General features: G+C 37.0%; 1 protein-coding gene across 1 annotated transcript in view; it reads right to left on the bottom strand.

Annotated features, from left to right (window-relative positions):
• SLC2A9 (solute carrier family 2 member 9) overlaps positions 1-27,243 on the bottom strand; it is a 163,392-nt gene extending 136,149 nt beyond the window's left edge. The window contains 3 exon segments of the mRNA XM_072406441.1: positions 2,888-2,986; positions 4,438-4,503; positions 27,223-27,243. Of these exon segments, the coding sequence (XP_072262542.1) occupies positions 2,888-2,986; positions 4,438-4,473 (135 nt within the window). The 5' untranslated portion in view covers positions 4,474-4,503; positions 27,223-27,243.
• Between the last annotated feature and the right edge of the window lie 246 nt (positions 27,244-27,489).

The following is a 27,489-nucleotide window of genomic DNA, read 5'->3' as shown; positions in this document are numbered from 1 at the left end:
AGTTGGCTGCAAGTAGACATATGTAGATTTACTTTTGATTCCTTTTTCATGGTTTTATTGGATTAAAAATCAATCAGAAGTACAAACTCCATGTGGATCACCCCTTAGATAGTTGCCATTGCAAGGTTTTCTCTTGCTTCTTGTTTCAATGACAGCTGGAAAAATCTTAGATTTTCCATCACTTTCTATCCTGTTGACAATATTACCCAGGAAATAAGACAGCAATAAAAAGATGACAGTGGTCCTAATTTTGTAAAGATTTATCCCAACCTAAAAAATGGTTTAACTTTAGTTACCTGTAAATTCTAGAACTAAAAATTCCTTCCCATGATGCCTAGCAGCTGTATGGATATTCTCTTTTGCTGGCCTAGTATTGTAATTCGGAAGAATGCACCAAGACTATGTTTGCTGACTTTCTTTAGTCAATGCCATGCAAAGCTGAAGGGACAGAAGAAGTGGAAGGTTCTACAGTATGTCAGACCTCGTAGTTCTTATAGGACACCGATGCTTGAAAAAACATGGGCACTATAGAACTATGGGCATGGACTCTGGGCAGCCAAGGACATTCAGTATAGTTAAATTCTTTATTGTTAAGCTCCTGAACAGGAACTGTTACAGGCAAAATGGGGCCCTGGCAAATATAAAGTGGGGCCCCTAATGCATAGCATTCCAGCTCCCGGCACCCTTATCATTTTGTTAGTTGGGGCCCTGGAAAAAGGGGGAAGTTGTCCAGTTTCCCCTACCCTAAAACCAGCCCTGCTCCAGGATGTATACCAATTACACACTCTCCTTTCTTTTGGTGCTGCAGCAGTATTTCAGTGTAGCATTGCGCTATGGGCACAATCCAGTAATAAAGGGGAGATAAAACAAAAACTAGATGCCAGCTTGGAGGGAGACAGAGTTTTAAGGTTAGAACGTATTAACTTCCTCTAAAAGCAAAAGGATTATGAGAATGAAATGATTTGTTGTTTCTAAAATCATCCACACAGGATTTGTTAAAGATCTAATAATAGAGTCTTAAAACACTATGTCCCCGTCTTTTATGAAATCGCACATTTGTGCAGTGAATCATCAATGAGCCAAAAGAACAATGTTGGAACACAATGATTTACTGTACTTTACAGGATTCATAAACTAATAATGATCCAAAAGTACAAATTTAAACAACCTTGTTTAATAAACAGTAAAGTGAAATGTGGTAAGCACATACCAATCCATTTGTGGGTATTGCTTCTTGCACTACTGAAAATATGAAAAGGGAACCAGGACCCTAAACCTGTCCACATTTTACAAACCTAAAGCCCAACTAAACTTTCAGTTTTTATCAGCTTAATATGTCCCCTGTGCATACAAACGGTATGCCAAGTCCTAAAGATTGTTTTCTTTAGAAATCAGCCATAGAATAGAGAAATCTGTCTGAGGTCTCCTGCAGACCCCCAATCTCTATGTAGAACCAGTGATCTCCCTGCAAAGTTAAAGCACATCCCCTGCTCAGTAAAAGCTAGAGTGTCCAATCAGCAGGCAGCATGGGCTATTCTGATCTGGGAGGCATGGATCGGGATCGGGAGGCATGCTAAACCTCAGTAGAAGGACCACTGCCTACACGATGCTAAGAAATTGCACACTTTATGATGTGCACATTTTATGATGTGCTTGTAATTTACTTATCTGATAAATACTGAAAGTCCAGTTGGTGACTTGTGTGCTGGTTTACTGTTGACACTTTTTCAGTAGTGAAAGAAGCAAAGTAGGAAAGCAAAGCAAAAATGTTCAAAATGCAATAACTATAGCATCAAAACAAACTCTGCCTTGCTGCAACAAAGTATATTCTCTATGTTTTATATTCTCTATGATATACAACACCATTTCATGGTATACTGCTGTGGACGTAAAGTTCTTTTATTACCGTACAACTGTTTTTGTATTAGTCATATCTTTATCTTTTCCTACAAGTCTATAAAAAAGTGCACATTTTGAAAAATAAATACCATAAACGTCAATTGGAGTGAAATATAGAGTTGTCTGTAGTCAAGTCTAACTGGGTAATACGTGTAATTTCATATTAGCCTTATCTTTGGCATCTACACTACCTATTGAATATATAATATTGAAAATATCAGATAACATCCGATATAGGTGGTGATGAAAGTAAAGCACCTGGAAGAAATATTGAGGAGCAAAAAAAAAAAGCTACAATTTAGTTTGATGCCCAGATATAAATGCAGTCCAAGGCAATGAAGATTTACACTCACTTGCAGTGGAAAAAGCTTTCAGTGATTGGCACTTTTACAAGCCATGGACAGGAGCTAGTGATTTTACTACCCCTGATTGGCATTTCTATTGACTTCTATGGAGGTGACATTGTTAGTCGACACCAGCAAACTGCCTGCAGCAAGGATTTTTTGGAGAAGTCAATCTGTACTAAGCTTGTAATGTGAACTAGCCTCATTGAAAACAATAAATTTACACTGATAAGGCAACTAATAATAGCAAGAATCATATACAGAGTGACTAGCCCTTATACTATAAATCAGCCATGTATAAAAGGAAAACAGTTTGCTGTACACTGATAAAAGGAAACATTATTGTTAGAAAAGTGACCTTTACTGATTAGAGATCATTTGAACTGCTTAATATGCCTGTAAATCATTGCACTACGATTATCACAATTATAAGCAAAAATCCAAGGCAACAAGTGGAGGCAAAATCTATTATTATATTATTAATTTTGCTGTGTTAGAAGATATGAATTCCACAGCTCAAGGAAGAGTCTACCTACCATAAATCAGCAGGCAACATATGGCCAGGGTACTGTTTTTCCATCTTTACATGTTAGCAAGCAGTAAATGCTAATGAAATTTCACATATATAAATACAAGGGGCTTACCTTTGCAGGGGCATTTACAACAGATAGATTATAACCGTATAGGAAGGATGACCCCAGAGCCCCAACCAGAGAAGCCATTATAAGCTGCCATGTAAAATCCTAGATTAAAAAAAATATATATTTTAGTACCATGGAAGCTACATGATCCATCATCATGGTTATGTTTCTGTTCAGTAACTTTATATTTACCTGCTGCAAACTGCTGGTGACATCACAGTCTCTCAGGCTGATGCCCATATAATTACTTTTTAGATAACAGGGGCAAGATATATAAAAATACTTTTACTCTTTTTTTTTAATAGACACTTTATGGTGTAATTTGTTTATAAAAATAGGCTACAGCAGTTTCCAATAATTGGTTGAAAATCTGTGATTACCTGATCATCAAATATATACTATCAGGCTAAAAGAATTTGGACCCCTATCCACAATACTGATTGTATTGTCAAAAATTAGGCAAAGACATTTCATACCAGCGGTCGCCAATCTTTTCAGCTTCACAGACCAAAAGTTGTTTTCACAGCCCTGCGCCACTGTCCCCCCAGGATGTTTAGCAAGCAGATCTGAGCATGCGATGGGAGAGTGGGCGCGTTGTGTCCATACAGGTAACATGATCACCGCGGGGGGCGGGGGGGGCGGTTTGGGGCCAGAGCTGTGTGGACCACCAAAATTTTCTCATGGAGCACTGGTTGTTGACTGCTGCTTTAGACAATCATTCACCCCCTAAGTTGTGGCAACTGTGTGCAGAAGGCCCCTTTCTATTCAAGTATTATTGTACCCCTGTGCACAAAGCCAGGCCCATAGGGTTTGACTACTTTGGATTCAAAGGTCCTGCACAAAGGTCTAAGCTCAACCCTACTGAACACTTGTCTCATAAACTGGTATACTGACTGCAAGCCTATCTATCAAATGATTTGGTTGCATGAGCAGCCCAAAAAGCTTGTGGAAAGCCTTCCCAAAAGACTGGAGCCCATCATAGCTGCAAAAGGGGGGCCAACTCCATACAGATGTCATGATTTTGGAATGGTATTACTAGTAAGTTTATTGAGTTGTAGTGGTTGGGGGTCTAAAGACCTTTAGCTATGTAGTGTGTGTGCCTTAACCAGCAAATAGGTTACATATCTATTTCATCTGTATCATTGCACCACCATCACCGTGCCTGGTCTATGGTCGGCTATGGTGTCCTGTTGATGTCGATTGGTGGTGACCCACTCAATGTAGAAGGGAATACAGAAGGCTAATTGGATGGAAAATGTCTTCCATATTCACTTTGCTTTTGTTATTCATATTCCTGGTATGGTGGTTTGTGTGATTAGCTAATATTTGTCAGGTTTTTTAAAATATAAAACAGAAAATATTGATCAGATTTAATATAAATTAGTTAAAGCCAGCACGTAGGGATCAATGTATGATGTCTCACTGGCTCCTAGAAGAAGCCTCAATGATCTTTCAAGCTGTTTCCTTATTCTTCTTCTACCAGTTACTCTTAATAAAAACTATGCAAGTTAACAAACATGTAAGAGTTTTCTACATAAAATCTTGCCACTTACCTTCTTATGTTTTCCTTCCTTCTCTTTTTTATACATTTTGTCAGTGTGTTCTGGTTTACAATCCTCCTGTTTAAACAAACATCAAAAGGCTATTAGTGAGTTTTTATGTGTTCAAGTTCCATCCGCTTTCAATATTTTTGCAGTTTCTCGGTGTTGTGGCTTTGCAGAGATAAACTCACAAAGAATTTGTCTTTGTTTTTGTAACTTTATCTGAAATATTGCTAGGCACAACTGATCTTGTTTTACTTTTTACAACCAAGGGAGGGCATAAGATAAATATGAGATTGATTTATATGCCAAAATGAACAATAACCAAGAATGTTTTATAATGTTAGCTGGTCAATGGCAGAAACATGTAGGATAAAATATGAGTATATTACGGATAGGTAGATAAAAAGGTGAAGCCTGAGAATTTTTCAGTTGGGTTCTAGCACAACAAATTTGACTAATGTTTACAGATTGGAAGATTGATCCATAATTATAAAAAGGCAAACAGACACAAAAAAATTGTGAAGTACTCCTTTTCACCAGTTTATATTAGTGAACAAAATAGTAAAGATTAAGAAGCAGATTAACATCCCTTTGACACTGGTTTTCCACTTTTTGGTCACTGCAATGCAAGGCAGCGGGGACTCAATTCACTGCTTTGTATCTTAAACTCATTTCAATACACTTTCATTTCTCTACTTTATGGTATTTACGATACTTGCTACCAATTTATGTTTTGTTTCTTCTTTTATAATATCATGATAGTATAATATAATGAAAAACTATTTTTGAGAAGTAAAGAAAAAGAGTTGAGATATAGGTTTTCGGACTTTTCCAAATTGGCACTATGTAGTCAATCATCCAAGCTTTTTGTTCTTGCTCTGTGCTCAGTGCACATCTAATAAAGGTAACGTAAATATAATACAATCTTGCATCCATCCTTTGCTGGTAAAGAACCAATATTTCCATGCTTTCTCTCTAGTGCTTCCCCAGATGAAGTCTATACACCAACGTACAATGTAGGCATATACCCTACTTCAATTCTTGCTCTGTAGTCCCTATTTCTCACTTGTACTATAGAAACTTCTTTCAAATCCTTACCCCATGCTGCCATGCATCCACAACCCCTTCTCTAAATGCCTTACAATATTATCTATCTATTCAGAGAAAAGTATAACCTTGTTACATATCTTTACCCTAAAATCATTGCACACCTGCACATGTATGTTCCAAGCTCTTAACTGCAACATTAATTAATATTCTCTCTGCAAGTGGCTTTGTGAAATTAAAAAGGAATTTCTACATGTAATTGTGTTCACCACTGAATGTCCTTCTTGCTGTGTACAATATTATATGTCAACACTGGATATATATATACATACAATATTTAACAAAGCAATATGATTAGTGCAGTCAGAAGATTTTGCTATATATATATTTGAAATATATCATTATTAGGTAATTGCTAAAATGTTAGTCAAATAGATATACTCCAGTACAAACTTCACAATTATCAAAAGAATTAACATTGCAACATTACCAGACAGAATATGCTTTTAGCGTTAGTATATCCATTAATTTGTTTTCTACAGCAAATACAAATGTTCTGCCACAGATATTGTACCCACCGACTGGCTGGCTCCATTTGCTTCTTTCATTGTGATATTTGCACTTAGGTTGTTTGCCAGATGTTGCAGAGAAAAAGACTGAGCCAGAAATACTCAAAACAAATATTAATCATTAAACGCATCCCTGGGTACTATTCCACCAATTTTTGGCTGGATTAAATTTTTTATAACGATGAATGATTAACTGTGCATAATCAATATAAAACAATTTATTTTATAGCCATTTACAAATTACATGGAGCTCAGATAGGCAATGTAGTACTGATAATTCTTTTGAGTTCATGACAGTGTAGTAAGAGCTAAGGTCAGAACTAAAGGCCCAAGTTTTTGTTGAACCTTCCCATTCTAGTTATGTAATATGTAAATTTCAAAAAGTTGTAAAGTATAAAGCAGGCATGGGCGAGCCATATACGGCCCATGGGGCTTATAAATCTGGTCTGTCAAATAATGGTACAAAATTGTCCACTGGCAAAAGAGGGGGACCAACAACACTGTTCCCACTGAAATTAAATGTAATTTGAATGTAAGTTTTCTTTTACTTTTAGGTTACGGCTTTTACACGTAATATTTATCAGTTAATACAAACACTTTCCCTCTGTCTGATACTGGCCCAGCCCGTCTGTCAAGTTTTAAAACTCATTGTGGCCCCTGAGCCAAAAAGTTTGCCCGCCCCAAGTATAGTTGATTTAATTTTTTTCTCCACAGGTACTTAAAAAAATAGACCCCAGATTCCTCTTGAAAAGCTACTTAGGTTTCCCTTGCTATACATTAAAAAAGAAAACAGATGGCTGCTTTTTAAAATCTCCTAAAAAACAGTTAAAATGTCTATATGTCTTCTCCTCCTGTGTCACTGTCCGAATCTTGCATTTGCAACCTCTATTTAATGTACAGCTCTGTGTAATATGTTGGTGCTATATAAATCCTGTTTAATAATAATATTATTAATATGAACTTTCCTTAAACCTTTAGTGAAGGCAGGTACCATCTAAAGTTAGAGATAGCACTGAAGAGACAGAAGAAATATTCTATTTAAGTGCAATAATTAGATCAGGTTTCCAGTTATATGGAATTCCTCCACATTACTACACAATAAATAAAATAGACAAATTCAAATAAATGTTAAAAATCTGACTTTCACACTAGCTGACTGCAATGCAAATATTTTGGTCATGTCTAATAATCATTAACTACTAGAAACACATCTTTTTTTGTTCTGGATCCTGGTATGTCTTTCCTTCCAGAGGCATATTCGAGATTATGTTCCAAGAACACTTTTTAAGATGCTGGACATTCATTTATGTTCTAGGCTAGACAAGCAATACTGCAAAAGTGCTGTAGCACAATTTAATGTGACAGAAACCATTCAGGCACATTCTCAATACTGGCAAACATATAATCCCCACACTCCCAAATAAATTAAACAAAATATGCACTCCATGGCTGGAAACATCCTTTTCTAATAGCCAATTATGCCATGAGCCATATACGGCCCATAGGGCTTATAAACCTGATCTGTCAAATATTGGTACAAAATTGTCCACTGGCAAAAGAGGGGGACCAACACTGTTCCCACTGAAATTAAATGTAATTTGAATGTAAGTTTTCGTATACTTTTAGGTTACGGCTTTTACACATAATATATTTCAGTTCATACAAACACTCTCCATCTGTCTGATACTGGCCCAGCCCGTCTGTCAAATTTTAAAACTCATTGTGGCCCCTGAGCCAAAAAGTTTGCCCGCCCCAAGTATAGTTGATTTTTTTTTTCCACAGGTACATATAAAAATAGACCCCAGATTCCTCTTGAAAAGCTACTTAGGTTTCCCTTGCTATAAATTAAAAAAGCAAACAGATGGCCGCTTTTTAAAATCTCCTAAAAACAGTCAAAATGTCTATATGTCTTCTCCTCCTGTGTCACTGTCCGTATCTGTCATTTGCAACCCCTATTTAATGTACAGCTCTGTGTAATATGTTGGTGCTATAAAAATCCTGTTTAAAAATAAAAATATTATTATGAACTTTCCTTAAATCTTTAGTGAAGGCAGGTACCATCTATAGTTAGAGATCGCACTGAAGAGACAGAAGAAATATTCTATTTAATTGCAATAATTAGATCAGGTTTCCAGTTATATGGAATTCCTCCACATTACTACACAATAAATAAAATAGACAAATTCAAATAAATGTTAAAAATCTGACTTTCACTCTAGCTGACTGCAATGCAAATATTTTGGTCATGTCTAATAATCATTAACTACTAGAAACACATCTTTTTTGCTCTGGATCCTGGCATGTCTTTCCTTCCAGAGGCATATTCGAGATTATGTTCCAAGAACACTTTTTAAGATGCTGGACATTTATTTATGTTCTAGGCTAGACAAGCAATACTGAAAAAGTGCTGTAGCACAATTTATTGTGACAGAAGCCATTCATGCACTTTCTCAATACTGGCAAACATATAATCCACTCACCCCAAGTAAATTAAACAAAATATGCACTCCATGGCCGGAAACATCCATTTCTAACACACTTTAAATCAATTAAATTAATTCTACCTGTATGATCTTGATTCGTCTTTTTTTGGTAAATTATAAAGCCCAGGATAAAGAGAAGAATTGAGTGAGTGAGTGAATTAAAGTTAGCTGATAATTGGTAGTGATGTTTCTGTAAAAGTAAAATACAATAGCAGGGCTTGCAGGCAAATCCTGCAGAAGTATTTGTGTGGGAACAACATGGAAAAATGTAAGTTTACAGCTTATGTGGCCACAAACCAGAAGTATTAAATACAGAATTAGGTGAAATCTAATACAGGAGAAATACAAAGGGAACAGACGTTATTTTGGTGTTTTACAAACAGCAGCTAAATGACTCTGGGTGAGCAGATGGAAATTGCATTTATTTTCCTAATTTTGGATAGAATTCGGAAGTATTAAAACACCTGTAAGATTTCTTTGCTGTCTTTGTCTTCCCTGAAAGGCAAATCACCCTTCTTTGCTTTGCTTAGGTGATACTTATTTTATTTTGTGTTTTTGGGATGGGAAATGAAAAGAAATTTCCAAAATGAGACACAGACAGCTAAAAATAAACACATGGGTCATAACCATTCCTTACTGGTATAAAACATTGCATGCTTTTAATTAAAGCCTAGTACTTGTGCACACAATCATAAAATACCAGTTGCAATACAGTAATTTATTATTGTCCAAAAAGTGCAGCATTTCATTTTTATAGCTAAAGTTTTTACTTTGTCCTTCTGTAAAGCCCCTGAATACCTATACTTTCTGACAGAGACAAATATCCCATGCAGCTTCCTGGAATAGGGTGGCAACAATGCTGCACTGCCCTTGAATTCGGAGGAGTGTGTAGGCTGTATTTGCTTACCCTACAATGGGATGAAAAAGTATAAGACCTCCCTTGGCTCCCTTCCAAAAAATTTGACATATGTCTATGGTAGGGACATTAGAAAGTGAGCCCCTTTGTAAAGTGCTTCGTAACATATCGGTTAGAAGTTAACAATAATAAATGTGTCTCACTTTATTGGATTACCGTGAATGGGGGATGTTGGGACTGGTTAGGCCCAAGGAAGAACGTTGCAATCCACCATAAGTCTGAAATGGCCCCAATGATTGCAAATCACTTTAAAAAAGAATACTACAACTATTCTAGAATGAACTGTATTTTTTTAGTTTCTACAGAGAAACATGGTTTAACCCAGGATCTTGTAATCAAATGTGAATTTTCACTAAATGCACAATTGAGCAGTAAGAGAAATCAATGGAAAATCACTGATAAAAGATTTACCATTTAAAAATAGAGAGTTTTTACTTCCAAAGTGATGGCTGCTTATAAATGAAACATTGCCTGAATCAAGGTTAAAGCTACTTTTGAGATGATAAGGGAACTTGGGCAAATATAGTTTAATTTGGAGTTCAACTGCATATTACAAATACCTATAAATGCAGCAAATTTTTAAAGGTTAATAAGTAGAGGAAATAAAAGAGTGCAAGAGTGCCAATTTAAACTTTGGTGTTCTACAAATATAATAAGTAGTAACAATCTGCTTCTATATTACTAACATTTCCATAGCTAAAACAGTTTAAGTGTTTGAACTAAAGTCAGGATGTTTCATTACAGCCCTATAGCTTCAATATGAATGTGATATGCTTTCTTATGAATCTCTTTAATGTGCACTGAGACACATTGGAAACATAGCAGCAATGTCGAGAGATATTCCTGTAATAATGACGATCTCTGCTGGGGCTAAATATGCTTCAAAGGAGAAGCTGTTAATTAGCTGGGTATTCTTGAAACAGCATAATGTGTTTGATTTATAAACATGAAATGATAATTAGAGGATTCCAATTAAAAGTTTCCAAAAATGGCATTTTAACTTTATTTTCTCATATTGTAACAAACTCTGAGTGTTACTTTCATGCAGATAGAACAATATGTTGCGTAAAAAACAATAGCTGAAAATATGCAAAAGTTTTGTAAGATCAACAGTAATATTATCCAGTATTTATATAGCGCTGACTATTATGCAGCGATTCACAAAGCAGCTCACAATCTAATGTCCCAACCATTGTCATTTGTCTTTATTACAGTCTAAGGTCAAATTTGGGAGGAAGCAAATTAACCTTACTGCATGTTTTAGGAATGTGGGAGGAAACCGGAGTACCCAGGGGAAACCCACACAAACACAGGGAGAACCTGCAAACTCCATGCAGATAATGTCCTAGTGGAGATGTAAACCTGGGACCCAGCGCTGCAAAGGTAAGAGTGCTAACCACTGAGCCAACGATGCTGCTCATGAACACGTCCAGGTAACACGCTGGCTTTCATCCAGCCTTATGTGTACCCCATTGATACTCTTGAGTTATAATTTATAATAAAGCCTCTGCCCCAAATTTGATGCTTTTTGTGCCCCTTTAGGGAAGATTTATAAAATAACTACTATTATTTCAGTCACCATCAGTGGATGAAAAAGGGTACATCTGATCATATTTTAGCCATGAGTCAGAGGGGCGCAGAAAGTTTAATTAGACTAGGGCCCAGAAATTCTGATGGCTACCCTGGTTACAGGTATTAGCTACAAATAAAAAAATACAATATTAAGCTACGTACACACTTCCAATTATTATCGTTGGAAAACGAACGACGAACGATCCTGCACGATATCTACGAACGATCGTATAGCACCGATCCTGCACATAGAGATAACGACACGATCGTTCGTAGATATTGTACACACAATAGATACGATCGTTTGAGCGATAGAGGAACTATGTGCACGACAGGAAAGTGAACGAACGTTCATTCATTACGCATGCTCTGAACATGGACGATCAACGAACGACCGTACACACGAACCATGTTCAACGATCGTCGTCCAATCCGATCCGCCGGTCCGGTCGTTCGTTTCCAACGACTTTCCTCGTTCGTCGGCGTCATTGGTTACTTTTTTTACGAACGATTTTTGCCCAATCGATCGTTCGTCGTTCGTTTTCAACGATAAAAATTGGAAGTGTGTACGCACCTTTAGGCACTCCCTTATCTTCTCCTTTCTTTAGAACACAAGCTCCATTGTTCTACTGGAAAAGGGCCGCCAGGTATGGGACTCTTGTGACCTATCCAATGTGAGTGGTAAAACACTGGGCCTGAACACTGTCACCTGGGAAAGTAGGTATCTATGTAGTCTACCCAGACAAGGTTGGACATCTGAAAAAGGAAGGAAGCCATTAAACAAAAAAGGAAGAAAAGGAGGATGGAAGGAAGGAGAGCAAAATAAGGGAGGACAGAAAGAAGGAAGTTATGAAGGATAAAGCACGTTTTTTGCTTACTTTATGAGACTGCTACGATTGCCATGTATAACATACTTGTAACAACTGGATGTAAGACTTGTTTTGAATATCATACAAGAGCTATTGGTTGTACTTTAAGGATCTTTTTTATACCGAAGAGGGAAATGAGTTGGTGCATTTTGGCCTTTTAGATGAAGTTATTGATGGTTCCTTCTAATAGTCCACCCTCCAGGCTACTACATACACATGTGCAATAATTGTCGTTTGAAAGGATCTTTCACAATCCTTTCCAACGACTAACAACTGCAGGAATGAGTGCTGTACATACAGGGGGGAGGGTAAGAACGACGAAGAAGCACCCCACTGGCCTCTTTCCCCTTCACTTCCATTAAGATCATTCCTCTATCGTATGTGGATCTGCCAGGACAGTCGTTTGGACGATGGATGACCAGCGCTGTACACACACAAGATTCTCGTCTGATATTGGCCCTGAGCCGATTATCGGATGAGAACCTTTGGACATGTGTACCCAGGCTTAGGCAACCCTTTGTCCACTCCTTCTATCAGAACCCTAGCTTTATTGTTCTACTGGATAAGGGCTGCCAGGTAGGGGATGCATGTGATGGGTAAAACACCAGACATGAACACTGTCACCTGGCAAAGGGGACATATCTGTCATCTACCCAGACAAGTTTGGACAGCTAACAAGAGAAGGAAGCCATTAAGGAAAAAGGAGGGAAAGAAAAGGAAGGGAGTATCTTAAGAACCCTTTCAAACCTGTTAAATGTGAAACCCTGTGGTTGGCACGTCCTGGATGCACATTGCGGCCTTTTACATGAAGGTATTGATAGTACCTTCTCACAAACCAACTCATTAGACACTTCCTCCCCTTCTTCTTCCATCAGGTCTCAAGCTCCATTGTTTTAACAGACAATGGCTGCCAGACATGGGGGGGCATTTGACCTATCCAATGTGGCAAAACACTAGGCCTAAACACTGTCATCTGGTGTAGGGGGCATCTATGTTATCTTTTCAAAAAAGGCTGGAGAGGTGATAAAAGAAAACGGTTAGGGGAAATGCAAGAAAGGAATGAAGGAGGAAAGAGAATAAAAAAAGAAGTACAAAATTCCTCCTTTAACTTCCAAAATATATTAAATGTCCTAAAAATTGTTGATATTTAAACTCGGTTGTTAGAAGAAAATATAGCAGATTACTGGTGAGATTGTCATTTGCAATCTACGTTGTCTCCATCTGCCTGAATTCTCACATTCTGTATTTTCCTAGTCTCACCTGTTCAGGGCTTCATGCCAGTAAGGTAGGCCTCCAATGATATAAATACTCCAAACCTCCCACTGAAATCTGTCCTTCTCTCTCAGTATAAGCAGTAAAAACACTTGTCTTGGTAGTGTACAGAGCCGGAAGATACAACTCTTCCGTAATCTGAGTGAAGAACCTGATCTGTTTATAGCACAGTATTGCCACATCATGGAGCAATTAAAAATATAAAGTAATGATGGACAAAGGTTGTCAAACACCTTCCTGTAAATACATAAAAAAATGATTTTAAAAAGCAGGTTTGGAAACTGTAGGTTTTATATGGTAATCATTTAGCAAATGCACCAAATTTGACAAGGTGTACCTGGCAATCAGCTAAATCTTTTTCTGCATTCTGACTGATTGTTCTCTAACTTTTTTTTTTTACTTTTTCCCTTAAAAATTTATATAAATAGGCACATTGAGGCAATGTTATGGAGGAGATTAAAAAAAGGCAGAATAATGTGAAAATTATATCTATTTATTACTGCAATAATATGTATGAAACTATTTCTTAGTTTTACCATTTATATGCTATACATAGTTGTTTGAGATCAAATCAACCCAAATCTCAGGAGTTGTGACTTGGATAAAGCCCTCCTTCAAAGAGAATTTAGGTAGATTTTTAATTTAAAGGCAACTACTGAGCTTTAAACCCTTTTTGAAAAATTCACACTTCTTCTTATTGAGTTTTGATAGCCTCTTACATGTTATAATATCCTCCTACCATCGATGATAATATTTCATTTATGATGACAATTACAATATATTGTATTGGATTCTTGTTATGTATTTTTTTAAATAATATAATAGGAGGAGGTTTGCTCTTTTTGTCACTTTTATTTGCAGTTCCTGACTGGAATTCAATTCCATTAATTGGTATTGGGATGACTTTTTATTATTACTGATCCCCTCTTACAATCCTATAGCTCATTGGAGTCCCTCAATAGAAAGCTCCAAAATAAATTGCACCCAAAACCATTAGTTTAATTTTATTTACTTAAACATAAAATCAAAGTTTTAAATAATAATATTGGAACTGTGTGAGTATTCGGGTATGGATACAAAACATTTTAGTAGATTAGGATGTAAGGTAAAAATTCTCCTACGGGACTATATAATTCACCAATCAGGGAAAGAAAAGGACGGATTTACTCATCATCTGAACATCTCTCATTAACTTATACATTTACCCCTAGTTTAGCTGTTGCATTTACTCTAAAGTATATTATTTTGAAAAAAGCAAAAATAGTACTATGAGCAGGTTCCTCTTATCTTGATCCCCTAGAGTTGACCAAAGCCAGTCCATAAGTGACACATACAGGTCAGGGTTTTCAAATAATCAAAATCATTTACTTCTTTAAATCATGCTTTTCTAAATTTACAGCTGTGTTTTCTAGAAATACTTACATTTCCCAACCCTTGAGAACTGAAGTTGGACAGCTCTGCCCTAGACACTGACCCGTAAGTGGTTAATGGAGATTATGACCCTGCGGCCGGTGAGCACCAACCATTTGGGCCCTGATGGAAATAGTTAAAAAAATCCTCAGGCATTAACCTTGCAGAAAATGTAAAATATGTTAGAATCTTCCAGCTGATGCATACATAAGTACCTGTTATAGGGATCTGACCTAAAGGTCCTTATTGTTTATTCCCCGTGAGCTCTTCAGTGCTTTTATAGTTTAATTCCCATTTCCACTCACGTCAACTCATTTAAGTAATATTGTTTCAAAATCTTTCGATATGTAGTTTTTTTTTCAAACAGTATATTGACGGAAAGGGATTCAACATGGGGTCGTGGTCAAGAGCTCAATGCCCCCCAAACATTGGTCATGACTAACAAAGCGAATGCAAAAAGCAGATGCTACCAATGAGGCAACCCAATTTAAGCCAAAACAATAAATGTTGGTTCTAATTCAATGGGGAATGGTTAGAAAGATTTTGACAGGTTTTCAATGCTGTCTAGCTAGGTCAGTACTAGGGAGATTTCAGCTTTAAGTCAGTTATGATTTTAGTCTTATACAGGATTGTAGGCTTATTCATTAGTTACACATCCAAATGATGTGAAGTTCTGACATTTCTTCTACCAAGCTTTGTATGCCTGTCAAAAAAATCAAATAAATAGGTAGCTAAAGAAATAGCGGGCATTAAAAGTAACTGGCACATTTTGTATTTGGCTGAGATTTAAAAAAAGAAGAAAAAACTTTTGACTATTCTGATGTTTAAAAACCACCAGTATGTAGAACTCCATATACCGTTAAGGAAAATCCTTACTAACAATAACTAACAGATTGGGGGACATTGCAATGTCCATAGAAGGATAGCTCAAAATGCAAGCTATCAGGGAACAAAGTTCTCTCATGAACACTAAAATCATTTATCTTTTCTGCTTACCTCTAAAAATGAGCACACATACAACTAGACAGCTCCTGTATAATGAATTGATCAGGCATGTATGTAGGATAACTCCAGCTGTATAGGTAAATCTCTATGAACCTAGGAAACTGGAGCCAACCTGTCTCGGTTAAAAAAAATGTCAGGTCATGGAGCAAAGAATTTTAAGACCACACAAGACAGCTAGTTTATATAACAGAAACTACTAGTTATGCATCATCAGCCAGCTAGTCTCAGTTCAGGAAGAGACATCTACTAGGTATGCTCCATCAGTCTGCAAGTCTGAGCCACACATATTAAAAAATTAGGGTCTAGATATTGTAAAATACAAGGTTGAGAAGCAAAATGTCCCAAATAAACACAATAAAAACAGTAAACTCACCATTATTCCAGCTCCAGTTACTCCGGTGGCCAGGAGTTGACTGACATGACCCTCAGCACAGTAATATGTATCACATGGTTTCAAGTAACATCATTTTCTCAATTCTCATACTAACTCTTTGAATCACCCTAATTGGAAATATGAGTTCCTTCCTGATTATGCCTCTGAGATAAATTGTAATAATTAGTAAGGAGTGCATAATGCATGAGAAGTCTTATAGAGAATATAACATTTTAAAAGGGTTCTCTACTTCAGAAACAAACCACAGTATAGTCAAGTGTTCCCCAACAAAGATTCCTCCAGAGATTACTGAAGGTTCCTTGAACAATGAACATTTTGTGACTCTCTGGTCAGTTAAAGTGACACCAATGATGGGTCTGGCACTCTGTAAGAGAGAGGTATTTTAGACTCCAGTTCAATATTCAGGGAGCTCTGCTCATAAAAACATCAACATAGAATCTTCCAGACTCATCACAGTATACCAGAAAAAAACAAACACAAATTTATCCTCTTGGCTCTCTCTGACACTCTTCAGCTATTAGTCCCACAGACCTAAACTTTGGGAGACCTCCTGGGCTCTCCCAACTTACAGGTTACACATAACCTGTCATTGTTAGCCACCTGGTTGCATCTCCCCCTATTCTGAAGAACATGTTTCTTTTTATTACCTGTGGTCAGGTGCTGCAGAGCAATCCTCAATTTCTGGCCTAGAAGATGAAGGGAGTTCTGGCCCAACCATTCTTTCCAGGACACTCTGGGCCTGGATCCTAAATAAAGAGCTACACATCTACAACAAAACAATTATTTATGGTCCTATCCAATCACTTGAATACCTTTTCAGGTGAAATTGAGCAACCACATACCCTCTGAATTTGGCATCACACATTTTATTTTTCTACAATATGTAAAACTTGGGACCCATGGATTGACTATTTCAGACACTAATGTGCCGGTCTGCAAGAGGAAACCTCTTCTTTCTTTCTTCTCCTCTCTCCCTAATCTCCCTTCTTTCTCCCTTCTTTCTCCCTTCTCCCACTGGCCCGGATTTATTAAAGCTCTCCAAGGCTGGTGAAGATACACTTTCATCAGTGAAGCTGGGTAATCCAGCAAACCTGGGATGAATCTGGTTCAGGATTGAAAACATTTGCTAACAAATAGCTAATGACTTTTAGGAAATCCATTCCAGGTTTGCTGGATTACCCAGCTTCACTGATCAAAGTGTATTCTCTCCAGCCTTGGCGAACTTAAATCAGGGTCATTGTTTCAACTTTCCCATTCCTCGTGCCTCCTCCTCCTACCCAAATTTATGTTTTATCTCCTTTATGCATGGTTTTACATTTTGTAGATTCAAAGTTTTAACGATTACTTCAGCACTTTGAATACATGGGGAGGCTATTCTGTAGTCATATCCTTCCAAGAATGTGATACATGTAAGGGGTACCTTATGTTTCATTTTGATATAATTTTGGTATTTTTGTTCTTTCTACTTAGGATAACCTCAAATGTTTTCTCTATATTTCTTTGTATACTTTGTTACTCCTTTTAAAAACTTAATAAAAAGTTTTTGAAATTAAAATATATGTGAAGCCTAGAGTGTTTTTAAGTGTTGGATTGATGGGTTAAAACCAGAGAGGTAAGTACTCCTTTTTCTTGTTATCAGCTTTCTTATCTTAGAGACAGGGTCCCTTTATAGTGGGACTATAGTGTGCCATATTCCACAGGAGCAGTATTGTAAGGCACAAGGTTAGGTATACCAAACATATTTTACCAAGCCTGCATCTGGCCTACAACTCTCTGCGTAAGATTGTAAAAATAAATCTAAGCATTCATCCCTCCCTCATGCCGTGTTATCATATTTTACTAATGATTTTTAGAACTCAAGTACTGGCTTCTCCAGCAATGTTATTAGCTTTTAATTCAATTGAAAACATGGGTCTCCAGTGACAAATTTACAGACCAAACATGATAAGTTACAAAACCTCAATGTAGTCATTTAATGAGTTAAAAAAAAAAATAATATTGTCTGGGCGGAAAAAGCAGTTTATGGGCAAGGCGTATTTATTTTTTTCATCCAAAAGCATTATATTATTGCTTATTTTAACATTAAATATTTCTTCTTGTTTGAAAGTAAATATATAACCAGTAAAAAATAGTGCATTCTAGTTAAGTGCATAAACTCTCTGTGGGGGGGAAGTTTCACAAATGACGTTAATTATCTTATAAAGAAGGCACATGATATTCTGAATACAGTGGTAAGCTTTATAATACTAGTGCAGGCAAATGTCCAAGTTTTTTCTGCATCTGCCACTGTGCATTATAAAGATAGAAACACGGACTTTATGAACAGTCAGAAACTTTTGAGAAGGTATATAATGTTTAGGATTAAGGATAGGTTCAGACTTGCCTCAGGGTCAAGTGAATCTGCATGACTCTGGGAGCCTGGCATTTCACACAGCAGCACTGGTTCCTAAAGAATTAATGGTGGCAGTGGAAATTACTGTATACCTCACTGCATCCCCATTTATCTTCTATAGCAGCAGTCCCCAACCGGTGGTTAGGAAGAAAACATTGGTGGTCCGCAGCTCTGGCCGGTGCACACCCCAGTCGGGTCAGGAGAAGGAGCCCGCTTGGGAGGTGCTCCAGCCAGAGCCGTGGGCCATGTCTTCTGTATCGATTGCAGACTCATAGCAATGGGTGGGTTGTGTGTCTGGACACATCCCACCCGCTCTCCCATCACAGGTCCAGACCTTGTGGGTAGACCTTGTGGTAGCTCACAGACCTTGTGGGTAACATCTCCTACCAGGCAGTAGTTCCCTGGCATGAAGAAGTGGTAACAGCACTGCAACCTTACCATTAATTTGAACATAGTCTAACTAGAATACTTCTTTTATTACATTGTTTCAGCATCTGTCTTTATCTAACCCTACACATAATTAGATAAAGTCATCCAGAATATCAAATTATTGATTGATAGCAAAATATTCAATTGTAGCATTCACTATTAACGGCAAAGCGATTTGACATAGGATAGCCAAGACAACCAGCAAGGGGAGTGCCTACTACCTCCAAATCAATAAAATCGTCATTTCATGCCTCCAGCTATATATAATTGTCAGTCTTTAGGTTTTGTTAATGACTGGCAGCATGTTCTCATTAACTGTAAACTATGAAAGATTCTTTTTTTGATCTCCATCTGTTGCACATAAGGAAGTCATAAGGGGTCTATTTAGGTCCTCTTTAAAGTGAACTTGTCTCCTATCTCTACCACAGGGTGGTTGTCAGTAAAAAACTGAAGGCGAAAAATGTATAAAATATTATTTTATTTTAAATAAATAAAATGATATAATTTTAACAAAATTGAAAAAGAAATAAAATGACACTCTTAATACACACTTAACAGAAACAAATATGACCTGTGTTAAGCAATTGTCCATGTACAATGCGCAGGTTTAGGAATAGAAGTTAGCACATGGTAAACACATGAAATAATATATGGGCCCTGCTATCCTTAGGGACAGGCAGATTTACTTTGAAAGGAAGGTTTATTGGGGAATCCCTAATGACAGGTAGGGGGATTTCCCCTTGATAAGGATCTTCCCCAGATATCCTCAATGACGGCAGATTTCCCCCTGATAGAGAGTTTTCTCCAGGGGAATAAGTGACAAGCAGGATTATTTCCCTAGTAAAAGGCTGATTCTCCCCTCTGGAATGAGTGACAGGCCAATGTTTCCCAGGCATCCCCAGGGACAGGCAGATTGCTCCGATAGGGAGGTTTCCACAGGTATACCTGGTGACAGGCAGGCAGGTAGATTTCCCCTAAACTGGAGGACAAGATTGTGAGCTCCTTTGAGGGACAGTTAGTGGCATGACTATGGACTTAAAGTGCTGCGTAATATGTTGCTGCTATATTATTAATATTATTATTACACAGTATTTATATAGCACCATCATATTACACAGCGCTGTACAAAGTCCTTAGTCATGTCACTAGCTGTCCCTCAAAGGGGCTCACACTCTAACGTCCCTACCATAGTCATATGTCATTAATACATTGTTACAAAAACAAGGAGATATTTTAGAGGTTTGGCTTATCCAGAGGTAAGGTTTTTTTGAAGCTTGTGCATCAAACATTAACTGTATTTGGTACTTGTTTATACTTTCCTACTTTAGCTTGATAACATGAAGTCATGTAGAAATTAAAAATAATAATCAAAAATTAGAAAAGGAAATCATCTGCAGCAGCCTTCTGCCACTACATTTTCCTATGCCAAGCCCACAGGCCTTGATATACAGACTTGCTCATGAACCTGGTGATACCATGTGTTGAGTCATGATCTGCCAAAAGAAAATCTCAGTCCAAGATAAAAATAAGTCAACCCGGTGTTAGAGCCGAACAGGTGAGCTTTGAACCTCTCCCCTAATGTGACACTGTGAGACTTATGCACATACCTCTGTCACTCGAATTATTGCATGATTAGTTCTGAACATCTTTCTGAGAGATTGGGGCTCATGATAATTACCTTTGTAAATTCTAATAAAAAGTTCAGAAGAGGGGAACAAGTGAGGTTATGCATTATTGTAAGAGTTTGCATGATTGTGATATGTGGACAAATGACAAAAATATAAAAACTTTAAAAAATTAAGGGTAGATAACCCTTTTACATAAAGTAAAAAATATGTTTATTTTTTTCCCTAAATACTTTTTAAAAAAAAGGAGGCCCCTCGCCTTCAGACTGCATGGAAAGCCCAGAGCCTCCTGGGAAATATACATCACTTATCCCAGGAGGCTTCGGACTGCTCCCTCTGCACATGCCCGATTGTAGACATGAGCAGAAGGGTCCTTTCTTGTAATGTATGAACATGCGCAGTCAGATCGAAGATTTCTTTTAAATTTAAAAGAAGGAAATATCTCTCGATCTTCTGCCTGCGCAGTGGTTTCTCCTTGCCTGCTGTGGAGGGATATGTAAAAGTAAAGGTGTATGCTTTTTGGTTTTTTTTTGATAAATGTTCTGCTTTAGGACAAAACTAAAAGTTTTTGTTTTTCTGTATCCTATTTATAACCTGTTGACTCTGTCTTTTATTGTTTTCAATTTCCTTTACCAGGACAAATGGTGCAAAGAAAGTAGCAGTTAGAAGGCTGCACTGAACCTTATATAAATGACAAGTTAGATTTTATTTAGTTTTTCTAAAAAAAAACATGAGGTTGTAACCACAGAAAAAGTATTAGGCTGAGTTAGGCTTTCATTTGGTATTTATGTGAATAAAGTATAATGTAAATCTACCAATCCAGCTAACACTTCCCTCCCCACATCTGCTGCTGCCCAAGGGTGGCTACATTCCTCCTCCATAGATATAGTACAGTGGTGTTGCCACCCAAGAAATAAATTCCTGGGCAAATTACCAGGGGAGAATAAAGGAAACAGAAAAAACATTTAAAAATATGCAGCTCACCAAGGACTGATGATCTGCAAAATACTACAAAAAATATTATTTTTGGGATGCTTTGTATCAGAAATGGAAGCTCCTATATATTGTACCTTCAATCAATTTACACAGGTAGTACTTGTTTAACAACCGACTGCATCGGTTTTCCTGACAAGTTGACAGAACAAGAACTGTACAGTGTACATCTCGACGGCTTCTCTTCTTCTGTCCTTTAGGCTCCATCTGTCCTCCCGTTCCTCATTCCTCTATGACTGCCAGTCTGCAGAGTGTCAGTGAACTTGTCACTGCCTATAGAATATCATGGGGGAACCTGAGTAATCCATAAAACTTAGAATGGATTGAAAACTTTGACAACAAACAGCAAATGATTTTTAGAAAAACCATTTCAGGTTTTCTGGATAACCCAGGTTCTACCCAGATAGACTATCTTCTACAGTCTTGGAGAACTTTAATAAATGAGACCCAATACCAGGCTTGTTTACAATAGACCCAGGTTACATCAGCTCTTTGATATGTGCTGGACATATTTGGAAGATGCTAATTTACCTGCAACACATCCCATGCTGCAATGCATTACAACCAAGCGCAATGCACTACGAAAAACAAGGTAATTTATTAATTAATTAAGTTAAGTTATTTTGGCTTCTGATTGTAATCCCAAGTGCATTTATTGCACGCCAACAGATGCTAAACAGAAGTTAATTAATTCTCATTCGTCAGTATACAAAGATATCAAATAAAACTTTTTTACAGAGCATTTCTTCACAATACTCTCATCACTTTAATTTGAAAACTATCTACGTAATTAGTGATAATTGGTGATAGCGAGAAAAGCTAATGAGTTCATTCTTTAAAGTGTGATTTCTCTATATATCATTCTTGTTTTAAAGGCAAAGCATATAAAGTACAGTACTGCCACCTGGTGGTTTTTTTTGTAAATGACATAAGTCCCCTAAGTTTCCATAAATTAAATTGCTTGGAACACACTTTTATTATTATTACTATGCTCTTTATATAGCACCAACATATTACACAGCGCTGCATAATATGTTGCTGCTATATTATTGTTATTAATATTACACAGTATTTATATAGCTCCATCATATTATACAGCGCTGTACAAAGTCCTTAGTCATGTCACTAACTGTCCCTTAAGGGGGAACACAATCTATTGTCTCTACCATAGTCATATCTCATTGACAAAGTCTACAGACAATTGACTGTATGCTTTTGGTAAACCCATGCAAACACGGAGAGAACATATTCAATCCTGTGACCTAGTGCTGCATGAGTGCTAGCCACTAAGCCAACCATGCTTGGCATTAGACCAAACATCTACACTTGTAGGGTCATTGATACATTGCGCACTGAATACGGTGAGATTTTATAGTTCTTTCCCCACTACAGATGGTGGAGTTCCCAAGTGCAACAAGTCCAAAGTGATCAAATTTTAGCAAAGAAATTACTAAATGTTTATTATAATCTTTTTGGGCTACATATACAGCTAAAAAACTATTCTATCAATAACACATGCTATACATGCTTTCAGTAATTCCAGTTGACACATGTAATTGTAAACTCTTGTTCCAAATATTACTGAAATTGAACAACTATCACTATCAATACTTTGCAGATGTCATGCATAATACTAAATTTGGGTATTTCGGGGGTTCCCTGTTCTTGGTTTCATACTCGAACCCAAAAAGATACTTTGTGCTCAAATACCAAAAAAAAGGCATCAATTACCATAGAATGAAAGAACACATGGGTATACACAAGCAAAAGTAGCAATACAGCAATATATCCCCTTGCAGTACAAATCAGGAGATTGCCATATTCCCAAAATACAACAAATGATTATTTACCTTCTTAACCAACAAGGCAAGGAGGAGAAAGTAGTACTGACATAATAATGTTATAAAACACAGGTTTTTATTTTAACAATACCAATATCATATCAAATACAAATAGCTAAAAATGCCCCCTAAAAAGGCATAATGTGATAACTGGATAACATGCTATCACAATTTTTAGATGTGTTTCATGGTTGAAACCGCTTCTTCAGGGGTTAGATAGCAAGAAAACAGATGAAACACCCAAAAATTAATACATTGGTTGGACACAAATATCTAACAGCATACCAAAACAAAAGGCAGGAGAACCTGGATGGATATCAGCAGTGTTGGGCCAGACTATTGCATATATTGTAATTCATAATCACTCCAAATTAGGTGAGGATGAGGTCTGCCAAAAATGGAAATAGTTGTAGGATCAACAGTTTTACCAGACACTACGGCAGCATGCATCCATGGTTGTCAGGCACAGCATGTTTAGGAAATAAAAATTAGGATAGCATGTTATCCAATGATCATCTTATGTGCATTTTTGTATTGGATATTATATCTGTATTGTTGAAATAAAAACCTGTGTAAATAACATTATTATGTCAGTAAAGCCCTACTTTTTCATCCTTGCCTTGTTGGTTAAGAAGGTAAAATAATAATTTTTTACACTAGCAAAAATGAATATAGGATAGGGAAAGAGCCAAGGAGTGCCCATCACCCTGCCATCATCCACTGCACAACAGCATTGCCTAAACTGTTAGTAAGATGCTACCTGCCAACATCAAACAAGCTGATTCTGCCCGGCATGCTTTATCTTTCAACGGTCAGATCATTGTTTTTAGAAGATTTTTGCCTTGCTGTTGAAGAATTCCTTGGCTTCGTATTTATGTAGTGGGTGTTTTGTTTAAAATAATCTCCCTGCCTGTTAAATTTAAGAAGCTTTCATTCAATCTCTTTCATTGGTAACATGACTTCCCTACATAGAACACATTGCAGGTATTCTGATTCATATCTGGAAGCTTTAGTAAAGCCAAGAGAAACACATTCTTAATTGTATTTTCTTATATTTGTACTCAATTAAAAAAGCACCTGATATTTTCTACTTCAAAACCTTGTCTGGGTGTTTACCTCCATTCCCATGTTCTATAGCATGGCATGTGCTATAGGTTCCCATTTGTGTCTATGCTGTCAAGAATAGCCATAGGGTGCTATCACTGTCCTGGACACCAAGGGCTATCTTTATAAAGTGGGGAATATAACATTCCCTAGTGGGAATCATTTACTGACATGGAAACACATGGTCCTGGAGGTCCTACAATGTCTGATTCCTTGTTTCAAAAACAGAACCCTAATTTAAGTGATGATGCACCCTAAATACTTTTATGACCCAGTTAGGGTACTCACCCATAGTTTAAGAAAAACATTTTTTGTTTTGTTTTTTTTACCGGAGTAGATATCAAGCTAAACTTGGAAGAACATTTTTTTATTTATCTCACTTAGTTTAAAGTGATTCTAATCACAGAAATTTGGAGAACATAATATGAACACATGATATCAAAGAAATCAAGTGTTTAACTCCATCCACAAGTGACCATATCAGTCCTATAGAACCTAGAAACACAACGGGTTCAGTGTTCTTCTCATGGTGACATTCACATACCAATTTAGGATTATTAAATTATTAAACAGTCTATTTACTAAAAATGTTCCTATTCCAAAGTCTAAAGTTGCTCTGTACCAACACACACTGTTCCCCAGCTGACATAACTGACAGCACAGAAAGTCAGTGCTGCTAATTTTGTATATAACATGACAATTGGAGAAATGTCAATCAATTTAATTAATTATCATTCTCTTGATGGTTCCTCCTTGAAGCAAAGGTAAGGGATCTTGAACATTCGGTCACTTCCTCTCCTGCTGAATTGTGTCACTAACACTGAACACAGCAAAGTTCAATACTGAGCACTTCTACATGTATTTAAAATTTGAAGAAAATCAGTAATCATGGGAGTCACGATAAAATCAAAAGCTGGCGATGTGATTGGCTTGAAGATTAGATGCTAGTTTCGTCAGTGGTAAAGAAGCAACAGTCGGCAATGGAGGAAAAGTGGAACAGGGCATTTATATTATTTTATGAATAGCTGTAATCAGTGGCTTGTCAACTGCAGATTATGGATATTCATGGTTTGCCAAAGTCTAGGGGACAGTTCACAATTGCTACGGCGATCGTAAGCCTATAGCCCAATGTTTTTCACCGGGGTTCCTCCAGAAGTTGCTACGGGTTTAGGTCAATTTAAATGACACCAACTTTTTGGCTATTTGTTAGGGTGACATTCTTTCCAATGGCCAGCAATGTAAGAGGAATTCTTCATACTGACCACCATACTAATGTAATGTGAGCTGCGGATATAGTAATTATAGGAGGGGTTCCGTGAGGACCAGAGGTTTTTTAAAGGGGGTTCCATTGTTAACAAGGTCAAGAAACACTGCTCTAGCCTACAGGAATGCAGACAATCTTTCCTACTGTAAGTAATTCTGCTCCGCCATGACTAGTATGGCTGTGTAAGGAAATTGGTTAAAATGTATCTGACTGAGCAAGGGTTAGACCTCTTTTCAAATATATATTGCAGTCTATGTCCTCCCTGGGCAGATACACCCCTTTATTTCTATTGCTGACCATTATCAACACCAAAGATAGTACAGGGAAATCAAAAATGTTCCCAACTCAGAACAAGTAGAAGTCAAAAATCTTCCAACTGTGGCATGTGTTCCCAGGACCATCTCTATAAGAATTCCCTATTTATTATATACAGTACTGTGTAATATGTTGGCGCAATATAAATATGGTCTATTATTGTAATAATATTAATTCCTTACTGTAGTGTTTTTGGAACAAGAATTTACAGTAATTCACAACCACGTCTACACCTATCATAGTTTGAAAAAACAACAACTTTATAGCTATATATAAATACTGTAACACAAACCAAAATAATTCCAACAATTGCTTTGACAATGAATTTGCCTCTAGGCTCACTTAAGTCACATTTCCAGTTTCAAAAAATTCAGCAGAAATGATCACTCTGCCTTATCTTTGCTGTATTTATATAATTATAATAAGGTGTTAATATAATTCAGGTGTTAATATTATTAGTTTCTTTTATTTATTTAGCACTGGCACTTAGTAATGTCCATAGTCATGTCACTAACTGTCCCTCAGAGGGGACGGCAATATAATGTCCCTAATATAGTTATTCTATGAGCAAATTTGGGTGGAAGCCAATTACCTAGCTGCATGCTTTGGGGATGCGGGAAGAAATTGGAGGATTGTCTGGAGGAAACTCATGCAAACACTAGGACAACATTCACACTCCTTGTAGATAATGTCTTGGCCGAGATTTGAACCAGAGACCCAGTGCTATCTAATGATGAGGAGCTATGTGCTAAACTCAGTATCCTACACATCAACCCTGCAGAAATCAAAAGTATCATTCTTCTACAGCTCTGATCTGAATAAATGTTTTTGCCAGTGGATGGAATGTATTAAAGCAAAAGTGTCAGCCAGGCAGCTAACATTTCTGTAATAGGTCAGCCATGGTAGCCTTTATCTTTTCTCCATGACAGGTTCCCTTTACACCAACACCTTTGCTTGATTTGGTATAATAGAAGCTGCCATTTGCTCTGAAACTCTATATATGTAATAAAATAGGACCAATACATTTGAAGACAGGGAAGCAGATTTATAACTATAGCTTCACCTATGTGTAGGAGCGGATAGCTTGTGACCCCCAAAGCTATATGTAAACCCCCTGCACAGTGTACTGTAATGTAATATGTGGGTGTGATTTGTTGTACAGCTGTGAAGCACATGCAAACATTAATCATGTGAATTTCACATAAGCATTCTGCATTAATAAATGATCAGTTCCTATTTGATTACAGATGACCACATAACATACAGTCATTTAACAAAAAGCTAATATAAGTACCTTGAGCAGGAACACAAGTCTTCATTTGTTGCTGAGTAAAACACTTGTAGCATGATTCTACACGCCTGACATTTGTATGATATGGGACACGCCTTATCAAAGCCTTACTTCAAATCATAGCAGTGTGTTATATCAAGAGGAAACATTCACATGAGTTTCATTCACTGTGATTGGTCAGGAGGCTTTGCAGAATTGCTGGGAGTATTTCACCAGATGTTTCCTATCACTGTACACCATGAAAGTGCTACTTATATATAATTCATAGTG

This window comes from Pyxicephalus adspersus, chromosome 3 (assembly GCF_032062135.1).
Source record: "Pyxicephalus adspersus chromosome 3, UCB_Pads_2.0, whole genome shotgun sequence".
Classification (NCBI taxonomy): Eukaryota; Metazoa; Chordata; class Amphibia; order Anura; family Pyxicephalidae; genus Pyxicephalus; species Pyxicephalus adspersus.
This window is presented reverse-complemented; position numbering and strand designations above follow the sequence as displayed.